The sequence below is a fragment of the Dipodomys ordii genome, unplaced genomic scaffold, assembly GCF_000151885.1.
Source record: "Dipodomys ordii isolate 6190 unplaced genomic scaffold, Dord_2.0 Scaffold76, whole genome shotgun sequence".
Lineage (NCBI taxonomy): Eukaryota > Metazoa > Chordata > Mammalia > Rodentia > Heteromyidae > Dipodomys > Dipodomys ordii.
The window spans coordinates 10,831,723-10,844,397 of NW_012267292.1; the positions used below are offsets into that span (position 1 = coordinate 10,831,723).

Below are 12,675 nucleotides of genomic sequence, written 5' to 3' on the forward strand. Positions count from 1 at the left end.
AAAACAACATTGAGATACCACCTGACCCCAGTTAGAATGGCTATAATCAAGAACTCTAATAACAACAGATGCTGGAGGGCATGTGGACAGAAGGGAACCTTACTGCATTGTTGGTAGGAGTGTAAACTTGTTCAACCACTTTGGAAAGTAGTATGGAGGTTCCTCAAAAGACTCCATATAGAGCTCCCCTATTACCCAGCAATCCCACTTTTGGGCATTTACCGAAATGATCACAAACAAGACCATACTAAAGCTATCAACACAACTATACTTACTGAAGCATTATTTACCATAGCTAAGATATGCAACCAACCCAGATGCCCCTCAGTAGATGAATGGATCAAAAAATGTGATCTATATACACAATGGAATTCTATGCCTCCATCAGAAAGAATGACATTACCCCATTTGTTAGGAAATGGAATGACTTAGAAAAAATTATATTAAATGAAGTAAGCCAGGCCCAAAGGAACAAAGGTCCCATGGTTTCCCTTATTTGCAATAACTAGTATATGTCTGAGACAAGCAGAAAAGGTCATATAAGTTGATGTTAGGTGAAATGAACCCCAAGATAAGGATTCAAATGTTTGTTTCTCTCTTGCAATCATGTCTAACATATTTATAAGATTATTTCTCTGTTGCTTTGTATGTCCCTCCCCCATGGTATAACCCCAGTTTTCACTGTATTTGATGTTGGTATAATTTGTCGAGGAGAAGGGAAAAAACAAATTATTTAAATAGGGATACAGGTGGACCCATTGCAACATTGAGATGTACAAGATGTTATGTTGAAAAATAAACTTTACAACTTTGGTGGGGGACAAGGGGGAGCACAAGGGGGGTTGGAAGGGAGATGGGAAGGGGAAACAAAGTAGGAGACAATGCTTGATAAGAAATGTATTCATTACCTTACCCATGTAATTGTAACCCCTCTGTATAGTATTTTCACAATAATAATAAAAAAAGAAATGCTGTATATTTCGTTTAGCTTGCTTTTATTTCATGTTTATATTTAAGGAAAGACCAGCCCTCTGAATAAATATTGTTGAATAGAATCAGTATCCTAGGTATTGTCTCTTTTACTTTTTAAAAACTAATATTAATCTAGCAAGGCAAGTGGCTAGCCTTGATAACTGTCAAAGTAAAGAACTGGAAAATAAATTTAAGTCATTTTAATGCCAATACTCTTAGGCTAATTTTGAGTGAATCTCTTTTTATATTTGCATTGTTTCTGAATGTCTTATGAAAATTTACTATGAATGATCTCTTTGAAATTATTTAATTAAAAGTGTGGTAAATTTTCATTGTGTGTTTTAACTGGCATTCCTGAGAGTTGAATGAAAAATTTTGAGCTACTTTCATCATACTATATTTATAATTTTGTTAAAATTCTTGTTTTTAAGACTGGGTGCCAGTGGCTCACATCTGTAATCCTAGCTACTCAGGAGGCTGAGATTGGAGGAGGATTGAGGTTTGAAGCCAGCCCAGGCAGAAAAGAGTGAGATTTGTATGTGTGTGTGTGTGTGTGTGTGTGTGTGTGTGTGTTGTGAGACTTGAACTCTGGGCCTAGGTGCTGTCCCTCAGCTCTTCAGCTCAAGGTGAGCACTCTACCGCTTGAAGTACAGCACCACTTCTGGTTTTCTAGTGGTTTATTGGAAATAAGAGTCTCAAGGACTTTCCTTCCCTGGGCTGGCTTTGAACTGAGATCCTCAGATCTCAGTCTCCTGAAGAGCTAGGATTACAGGCATGAGCCACTGGTGCGGGCTTGAGATTCTTATCTCTGATTAACCACCAAAAATTGAAAGTGAAGCTATGACTCTAGTGGTAGAGAGCTAATCAAGCATAAAAGCTCAAGGATAGCACCTAGGCCCCAAGTTAAAGTCCCAGCACAGGCACACACACATGCATGTTAAAATTCTTTTATTTAAGACTTGTTTGTACTCACTGGTTTTAAAATGAATGAGTAATTTATATTGGAAAATATGTCAATTTCAAAATAAAAGATAACTTCAAAGAGTACTTCTATACATAGTTATCTGATCATAAATAAAATATATTCAGATTTGTAATATTTTTCTATGGTAATTTTCAGGTTGAAGGTTTGGAACAGATGTGGAAAGATGTTCACTTCAGAGAAAGGGATTGTGGAGGAATGGTTATCAGAGTATAAGGTAATATTGACTTGCTTTAATAATTGTACTCTAAAGAAAGTTGTTTCAAAATTTTATGACTGAAAAACTAGCTGTAAAAGAAGAATGTTCTAATATATCTGAATGAGGATCTATTTTAGTAATCATTTCTAGTAAATTAATTCCTTGTTCTTCCAAATTGTTCAAAGGGTTCATTCATTAGTTTGTTTATTCTCTCTCTCTGGGCACCACCACCAAGAATCGTTATGAATGTTGATGTCACTCTCTAATGATGATCAATGATTTATTGTCAAAATATCCTTCCCAGAGTGGGAGTAAGGGCAATGGAACTGGCCATGATTAACAATGAGGAGATGATGGAAAGATATCTGCCCAACTTTTTACTCATGAGTCTTTCATTGGTTACCTCAATAGTTATATTATTTATATAGAACCTTTGATTCAATGCTGACAAAGTAAAATTTATATGCCTTTTTCTCATTAATTCTCTATGATAGTTAAAATTGTATTTCTTAAACCAACCAATTCATTTTTTTCTGTTCTTATGGTGACATGTAATTAGGGGAAATTCGTGATCATAGACCACAGAAGTTAAGAAATGGGCAGCAAGCTCCTTTGTTTCCCCTTCCTAACCCCTCTATGCGGTATTTTCACACCCACAAAAAAGAAATGGGCAGCAAATGTCACTTTGATTTTGTCTGGTCCAATCAATCTAAGATATTGGGGACAAACATCCAGCATAGTATCAAATTTACAGGTTTGATAAAATAAGAGAGACTTCATACAACAGTTGTAATGGGTATATCTCATCAGACAAAAGAGAAAGTTAGTACTGCTTTTGGAAGGATAGTACTCAAAACAAAGCAGAGCTGTATGTAATGGGGTAAACTTTAAAGAGGACCCTGGATCCTATTGTCCTGAAAATATAAAGGTAACACGGATTTGGAATTTGTGTTCAGAAACCCTTTATCTGAACCCCTTGTAGTTATAATGGAAACCAAAACCTCTTGTCTATGTCAGAATGACTTAGAGTCTGCAGACAAATTGAGTGTTTCATTCTTACTGATACATGTTCAAACAACAAAATTTTGATAATCTATGATTTTAGAGAACAAGTCTTCTTAGTGAAAAAGAATATAGTAGTTTCTCTAAAAAAAATAAAAGAGGTGGTTATGAAATTTTTTAGTTGGAGTATGTCCTTAGTAGAGGCAATATTTTCTAGGTTAGGTAGATTTTAGCTTTCTCAGCTTTTATTAATCATGAATTGAGCATATTTCTGTGTATTCTATAAGTTATCATGAAGTAACTAGCTCCAGGCAAGGTACTTCCTATTTCTTGGTTAGTTTGGTAGGCCTTCATGAAAATGATTTTGAATGTTAATTTTGATTCATGTTAATATGAGTTAAATTCAGCTATGTGCTTAATAAAGAGAACAAGATTATCTAGGCTAAATCAGCAATATACCAGAGGTAACATAAGGTAGAAAAAAGCTTGAGAACAAATCTGGTCAAGTACTTTGGAAATTAGAGTATGTTGTCTTTTGAAAATATCATGATGTTAAAATAATACATAGTTACAAAGTTTAAGAAAGGAAGTTTTGAGATATGTACATACTTTTACAAAGGTCTGTTTGGTTTAATATAACTATGGTGCTAATAAAGACAAGATCATCATGATCAGTTAAGCAGGTAAGAGTCAGCTACCTCTGAATCCTGACTCTCCTACTAGGTTGTTTTAGTTTTTTGGCTTTGGGCAAATTGTATAGGCTCTCCAGGCCTCAGTACCTTCAGAAAAAATTGAAATTGAAGTTGATTTTATCTTTACATTGTTCTGTGGTCACAGTTTGAACTCTGAACCTCATAATATTACTCAACAATCTCTCAAAAACACAAAAACAATATAATTTTCTTTGTGCAAATTTAAAAAATTTAAAAAATTTGCCCTTAGAAAAGCTATTCATTCTCTAACTAGTTAGTTTTTTCAATTACTGTTTACCTTATCTGTCAACAGTGATTAATATTTAAGATTTTATTAGTAATATCTATTTTTTCAATGACTCAGTTGTACAATATTAACTTTTAGATTGTTTCATGTTTTTCTTAATGCTGTGTACACATTTATCTAACAGATGTCTAGATGCCTACTTTTTCATTTTCTTGTAGTCACTGTGTTGCAATATGTTACTTAAAATCCAGTCTTATGTATGATATTGTTGAACAGGTCTGTCTTACTTATTGGTTTTTCATCCATCTTCATTAATTCTCTTTCATGCAACCTATATCACCTTACATTTTTGAAAATCCATCTGTCCAAATGATACTTCAGTGTGAAACATCCATCTTCAATTTTTTCCAAGAACATTTCAACACAATTTTCCATTATTACTTTTTATCTCCACTTCAGCCTCTAAAGCCTGAGAAACTGTAGCTGGTAATTAAGGTCAATATCTTAGAATTAATATACTACTAACATACTAGTGGAAATTTAAACAGTACTTAATTTTCTTTGGCCCTTTTAGATCTTAAGTATTTTCAAAGCACCATTTGTAAACATAATAGCTATATCCCCTCCCCATCTACAGACAAAAGTGATATATTTCACATCCATAACTTGAAATTATGATTAAAATGTAATAGTCACTGTACTGATTTTTAAAGATACTCTTCCTCTCATTTAGCTATAGTAGACTCAGTCCTGGATAGTTTCTAGTTCTTGACTTTTCAAAAAGAGCTGTCTTTTTGCCCTTGGCTATTTTACTTGTAAATTTTTAAAGATTTTTACTTGAATTTACTTATTCTTAAATTTTGCAGATATATGCATCATTCTCTATATATTAGATGTTTAATGTGTTATGTAGAGTATATATTTTATGCATATAATTTAGATTCATTTATATTCAAGGGATTAGAAATCTGTTCTTGACTACTACTCCCTTTTATATAAATTTCCCCAGTATTACATTACTCTTGATCAAATAACAGAAATGGAATGTTGCCTGGAGATCTTCTGTTACTTGCTTTTGAAATATTGAAGAATGCTTTAATCTCTTCTCTATGTAAACAGTGCCGTGAACATACTTTTTTGTTCTGGAGAATGGGGAAAGGTTCCCATTTACTTACTATTCTGGCAAACAGAACTCTCTTACGTTAGAAAAATCTATTCTCTTACATAACCTAAAGTAAATTATGACTTATTTTTAAGAAATCTTCTGGAGTGCAAACAGTGGCAGTTTTTATTTCTTGTTCTCTTCCTTGTAATATGCTTCCTCAGCAAAGGTTTGAGTGTGAGGCTTTTGCTGGGTGATGTGGATGGAGAGGTGATAAGATAGCTCTGCACCCCTAGCAGCTCACAGCAAAGTAAAAATGTATCAAATATCCTTATTATAAAATTTTTCATAGTTTATTTCTTTATGCCTACTTATGCACAAAACCCATATTAACTGATGAAATAATAGGTTATAAGCTAAATAAGAAATAGTGACTGAGGAATATCTTGAAATATGATGTTGATTAAAGGCAGGAAGGAATCCGGGTGAGAAAGAAAAATGACTTACGAGACAGATATCCTTATACAAGAGGTATGCTTTAGAAGGATAGGCGATGATGATGATGATGATGATTTAAAAAAATTAGTTTACTGCTTTTTTTTTCCACCCAAAGCTGTATCTTTCCAGTCCTCTCTGGTCATAGTTTTCTGCCTAGCTAGGTGGTGCTGGCAAGCTTTACTGTCTGTATTTAAAATGATAGTTGGAGAACTAGTTTGTTGGTAATGTGGATATAATTTTTTCCAGTTCTGAGAAAGTTTGTTTTTTGCCCAGTTCATAGGATAAGTAACCTTATCAGGCTTTACAGTTAATATGGAACTCAGAGTTATTGATCGGGTGATCTCCTGTGGCTTTTAAGTTAGAAGCATTATTGGATCTTCATATAATAAGCAGCATCAATATAGCTAACAAGATTTATTACTCATGATTCTACAAAAATAAATCTCTAGCATTAGACATGATTTATGTATTCTTTTCCTTCTTTCCTTCCTTCCTTCCTTCCTTCCTTTCTTCCTTCCTTTCCTCCTTCCCTCCTTCCCTCTTTCCCTCCTTCCCTCCTTCCTTCCTTTATTTTTTTATTTCTGTTTTGGTTAGAATAGGAGCTTGAAGTCTTGTGCTCTATCACTTGAACCATATCTTAATGTTCAGCTTTTGGTGGTTAATTGGAGATGAAAGTCTCATATATTTGACCCAGTGGGCTCTGAACTTCCATCCTCAAATCTCAGCTTCCTGAGGATTACAGACCTTAGTCACTGGTCCCAGTGTGACTCATGTGTCATTTCTAATCCCAAACTGTGATTAAAGATGAAATTTTTATGTTGATTTTTGTCCCTTTTGAAGATAAAAGTATGAGATATATTTTAATTTTTATTTTAAATTTTTGCTGAGATCTAATTCATATCACATTGAATTCACTATTTTTAGTCAACATGGTTTTTGTATATTCACAGTATTGCATCCAATTCCAAAACATTTCCAACACTTAGAAACTCCTTTGCTGGCACTGGTGGCTCACTCCTGTAATGCTAACTACTTAGGGGGCTGAGATCTGAGGATCAGTTTGAAGCCAGGCCAGGCAGGAAAGCCTAGAAGACTCTTAGCTTCAGTTAACTATCAAGAAGGTTGGAAGTCTCAGAGACAGTGCCTAGGCCCAGAGTTTAAGCCCCAGAACTGGCACGAGAGGGGGGGGGGGAGAAGGGAGGGAGGGAGGAAAGAAAGAAGAAAGGAAGGAGGGAAGGAAGGAAGGAAAAGACAAGCAAGAGAGAATGAAACTCCTTAACTCTTAATTATTCCCAATCTTTCCTTACACAGTCAGTCTCCGACATATCTGTATGACTGTATATTTTGGAAGTTCATAAAAATAAATGTAATTTTTAAATTTGTTTAGACACTACCAGAAACATCTTTACAAAATTATGCTACAAATCTGAAAGACAAGAATTCTTTAGTTTCATCTCTCTATAAAGTTATCCAGGAGCCACAAAGTGAGGTAAGTACTCCTATAGTTTATTGTTTTAGTGATATTCAGTTGGTTGATATTTTTGGTAATGGTGAAATATAAACTATTTAGTTATACCTGTCTATATCTTTTGCTTTTCTACTTTCTGCTGTGGGATGATGCAGGAAGAAATCCCTTGGTCTTGAACTTGCCAGCCTGTCAAACAGAGGGAACACATTTCTGATGTTCATAAATTACCCAGTTTGTGATGATTTGTTAAAGCAACACAGAATAGACAATGAATAAACACGTATTGTTGGTAGTAAGTTAAAACAAAACAAAACAATCCAAGCTGTAGGGATAGTATATAGAGACTATAAGGAATAGCAGATAGTTTGGTCTGTCTGCCACCTTTCTCCCTCCTTCTTCTCATTTTAAGACAGCCAATATGGGCTGGGAAGGTGGCTCAGTGGTAGAGCGCTTGCCTTGCATGCTCACGGCCCTGGGTTTGATTCCTCAGCACCACATAAGCAAACAGAAAAAAGTCGGAAGTGGCACTGTGGCTCAAGTGGTAGAGCGCTAGCCTTGAGCTGAAGAGCTGAGGGACAGTGCCCAGGCCCAGAGTTCAGGCCCCACAACCGGACCCCCCCCAAAAAAAGACAGCCAATATATTTTTAATTAATTAATTTATTTTTATTGTGAAAATACTGTACAGAGGGGTTACAAGTACATGGGCAAGATAATGAGTACATTTATTATCAAGCATTGTAGCCTCCTCCTTTGTTTCAATATATTTTAAAGGTATATAATTTATACTACAAATTCTGGTGCTTAAAAATATCATCCTTCATAGTAGATATAGAAAAGGACAGGAATTCGTATGGAACATAAAAATACATGACATTTAGAAAAAGAAAAATAGACTAATAGAATAGTTCACAAGCAAAGGATAAGGTTGGAGAGGTTTAAGACCTATGTCTAATTCTTTCTCAAACTGTTTGGATGTTTTTTGTACTGAAAAAAATACTTTGAGTAGATTAGTGTTTTAGAGTGAGGAATGAAAAAATTTTGAAGCAAGAAGAGCTCACTATGATAATAGTCTAGGAAAGAAATGTTGAGAACTTAAATGTGGAAAGAGCAGAGATGGAGAGAGAGGGGATCTGAGTTGCACAATTACTTTTGTAGTTGAGTTTGGTGGATGATGTAATGGTTTCTAATATCATTAATCTCATTATTCAATGGTAAGGTAATATACCCCGGAGTACAGGCCTAAATAGATCCATGTACCTTTGGAACAAAACTATCCAGACAAGGGTCTTGTTATTTGAGTAGTTAATCTCTCATGGAGGAAGGCATAAAATAGCTAGATTCTATTTAGACTAAAAATATGTTGTAAATTCTAGATGTTGAAGGGATTGTATTGACAAGGAAATGAACTATAACTGGAATAAACAATTGTATTTGGCTTGCCTTTTTCCCCCTCTACAATACTGAATGGAATGTATAGGTAGACTGTTTAAGCTTTTTTTTTTTTTTTTTTTTTTTGGTCAGATGTGGGGCCTGAACTCTGGGCCTGGGTGCTGTCCCTCAGCTCTTCAGCTCAAGGCTAGTACTCTACCACTTAAGCCACAGTGCCACTTCCAGCTTTTTCTGCTTATGTGGTGCTGAGGAATCCAACCCAGGGCCTCATGCATGCAAGGCAATCACTCTAACACTGAGCTACCTTCCCAACCCTTTTTAAACTTTTTTTTTTTTTTTTTTTTTGTCGGTCGTGGGGCTTGAACTCTGGGCCTGGGCGCTGTCCCTCAGCTCTTCAGCTCAAGGCGAGCGCTCTACCACTTGAGCTACACTGCCACTTCCGGTTTTTTTTTTCTGGTGGTTTATTGGAGATAGGAGTCTCACGGTCTCTCCTGCCCGGGCTGGCTTTGGACTGCGATCCTCAGATCTCAGCCTCCTGAGTAGCTAGGATTACAGGCGTGAGCCACCAGCGCCCAGCTATTTTTATTAGCACACTAATAGTATGATGGGGTTTCATTGTGAACACAAAAAAGTTATCTAACCTGTTATAGTCCCTTAAACTCCTCTCTGCTTCCCAGATTTTTCTAATGTTTGCTATCTTTTATATATGCATAACATTTTTTTCTTTTTATTTTGTATCAGTACTTAGGCTTGAACTCAAGGTCTTGGGCATTCTCGCTCAGCTTTTTCACTCACATCTGGTACTCTACCATCTACACCTCTAATTCTGAATTTTTGTGGTTAATTGAAAATAAGATTATCTCAGATTTTTTCCCTAGCTCCCTTTAACTATGGTCCTCACATATATACTTTTCTTTCATCACTTTTTTTTTTTTTTTTGCCAGTTGTGGGGCCTGAACTCTGGGCCTGGGCGCTGTCTCTCAGCTCTTCAGCTCAAGTCTAGCACTCTATCACTTGAGCTACAGTGCCACTTCCAGCTTTTTCTGCTTACGTGTTGCTGAGGAATCGAACCCAGCGCATGCAAGGCAAGCGCTCTACCACTGAGCCACCTTCCCAGCCCTCATCACTTGGTTTTTGCTCCCCAAGTATATCGTTTTACATTCACACTCTGTCATTAATACTATTACTATTATTGTCATTTTAGGTCTAGATTCTACATTGCTAAAATATGCAATTTTGTGTTTTTGAGCTTGTTTTGTCTTGCTCAACATGATGCTCTCCAGTTGTATCCATTTAGCTGTAAATAACATGATTTTATTCTTTATGTAATTTTTTTGAGGGGGGGTCCGGGCGTGGGGCCTGAACTCTGGGCCTGGGCGCTATCCCTCAGCTCTTCAGCTCAAGGCTAGCACTTTACCACTTGAGCCACAGTGCCACTTCCGGCTTTTTTCTTTTTGCTTATGTGTTGCTGAGGACTCGAACTCAGGGCCTCATGCATGCAAGGCAAGCGCTCTACCACTGAGCCACCTTCCCAGCCCTCTTTATATAATTTTATAATTTACATATCCCACATTTTATTTTATTTTTTGTCTGTGGTGGGCCTTGAACTCTGGGCCTGGGTGCTGTCCCTGTGATATAGCACTCTACCATTTGAGCCATAGTGCTACTTCCAGTTTTCTGGTGGTTAATTGGAGATAAGAGTCTCATGGATATTCCTACCTGGGCTGCCTTCAAACTGTAATCCTCAGATCTCAGCCTCCTGAGTAGCTAGGATTATAGGCAGATTACAGGCATGAGCTAGCAGTACTTGTCACATTTTCTTTATCCATGTGTCAGTTGTTGGGAATGTAAGCCTATTTAACAACTTGACTCTTGTGAACAGTACTGAATTAAGCATGAGTTTGCAAGTATCTCTCATATGTTGATTTACACTGCTTTGGAATTAAGATCAAGAGTTGAAACAGGATCATATGTGGGTCTATTTTTATTTTTATGTTTTATGAATGTCCATAATGGTTGGACTAGTTGACCATCTTGCCTTCAGTGTTTACTTTTCCCTTTTTCTTGCCAGCATTTCTTGTTTGTTTGTTTGTTTTGATGAACACCATCCTGACTGGTGTAAGATGAACCTCAGTGTAGTGTGGATTTGCATCTCCTTATAGCTAAAAGTGTTGAACATTTCTTTATATATTTATTAACAATTTGTATTTCTTTTGAGAAGTATTTGTTCAATTAATTTGCCCATTTTAATTAGATTATTTGTTCTTTTGCTGTTTCACTTTTTTAACTTTTCGTATACCCTAGATATTAATCTTTTTAAAATTTTTATTCATTTTTTATTGTGAAAATACTGTACAGAGGGGTTACAATTGCATGGGCAAGATAATGAGTACATTTCTTATCAAGCATTGTAGCCTCCTCCTTTGTTTCAATATATTTTAAAGGTATATAATTTATACTACAAATTCTGGTGCTTAAAAATATCATCCTTCATAGTAGATATAGAAAAGGACAGGAATTCGTATGGAACATAAAAATACATGACATTTAGAAAAAGAAAAATAGACTAATAGAATAGTTCACAAGCAAAGGATAAGGTTGGAGAGGTTTAAGACCTATGTCTAATTCTTTCTCAAACTGTTTGGATGTTTTTTGTACTGAAAAAAATACTTTGAGTAGATTAGTGTTTTAGAGTGAGGAATGAAAAAATTTTGAAGCAAGAAGAGCTCACTATGATAATAGTCTAGGAAAGAAATGTTGAGAACTTAAATGTGGAAAGAGCAGAGATGGAGAGAGAGGGGATCTGAGTTGCACAATTACTTTTGTAGTTGAGTTTGGTGGATGATGTAATGGTTTCTAATATCATTAATCTCATTATTCAATGGTAAGGTAATATACCCCGGAGTACAGGCCTAAATAGATCCATGTACCTTTGGAACAAAACTATCCAGACAAGGGTCTTGTTATTTGAGTAGTTAATCTCTCATGGAGGAAGGCATAAAATAGCTAGATTCTATTTAGACTAAAAATATGTTGTAAATTCTAGATGTTGAAGGGATTGTATTGACAAGGAAATGAACTATAACTGGAATAAACAATTGTATTTGGCTTGCCTTTTTCCCCCTCTACAATACTGAATGGAATGTATAGGTAGACTGTTTAAGCTTTTTTTTTTTTTTTTTTTTTTTGGTCAGATGTGGGGCCTGAACTCTGGGCCTGGGTGCTGTCCCTCAGCTCTTCAGCTCAAGGCTAGTACTCTACCACTTAAGCCACAGTGCCACTTCCAGCTTTTTCTGCTTATGTGGTGCTGAGGAATCCAACCCAGGGCCTCATGCATGCAAGGCAATCACTCTAACACTGAGCTACCTTCCCAACCCTTTTTAAACTTTTTTTTTTTTTTTTTTTTTGTCGGTCGTGGGGCTTGAACTCTGGGCCTGGGCGCTGTCCCTCAGCTCTTCAGCTCAAGGCGAGCGCTCTACCACTTGAGCTACACTGCCACTTCCGGTTTTTTTTTTCTGGTGGTTTATTGGAGATAGGAGTCTCACGGTCTCTCCTGCCCGGGCTGGCTTTGGACTGCGATCCTCAGATCTCAGCCTCCTGAGTAGCTAGGATTACAGGCGTGAGCCACCAGCGCCCAGCTATTTTTATTAGCACACTAATAGTATGATGGGGTTTCATTGTGAACACAAAAAAGTTATCTAACCTGTTATAGTCCCTTAAACTCCTCTCTGCTTCCCAGATTTTTCTAATGTTTGCTATCTTTTATATATGCATAACATTTTTTTCTTTTTATTTTGTATCAGTACTTAGGCTTGAACTCAAGGTCTTGGGCATTCTCGCTCAGCTTTTTCACTCACATCTGGTACTCTACCATCTACACCTCTAATTCTGAATTTTTGTGGTTAATTGAAAATAAGATTATCTCAGATTTTTTCCCTAGCTCCCTTTAACTATGGTCCTCACATATATACTTTTCTTTCATCACTTTTTTTTTTTTTTTTGCCAGTTGTGGGGCGTGAACTCTGGGCCTGGGCGCTGTCTCTCAGCTCTTCAGCTCAAGTCTAGCACTCTATCACTTGAGCTACAGTGCCACTTCCAGCTTTTTCTGCTTACGTGTTGCTGAG

At 36.3% G+C, this 12,675-nt stretch overlaps 1 protein-coding gene across 2 annotated transcripts in view; it reads left to right on the plus strand.

The window, feature by feature from the left end:
- Nucleotides 1-12,675, plus strand: part of Fam126a (family with sequence similarity 126, member A) — a 90,204-nt gene that overhangs the window by 43,923 nt on the left and 33,606 nt on the right. For both annotated transcript variants that reach the window (XM_013024458.1, XM_013024459.1), the window contains exons 2-3: nucleotides 2,093-2,171; nucleotides 7,082-7,183. In XM_013024458.1, the coding sequence (XP_012879912.1) occupies nucleotides 2,121-2,171; nucleotides 7,082-7,183 (153 nt within the window). In that variant the 5' untranslated portion in view covers nucleotides 2,093-2,120. The remainder of the gene's footprint in view (nucleotides 1-2,092; nucleotides 2,172-7,081; nucleotides 7,184-12,675) is intronic.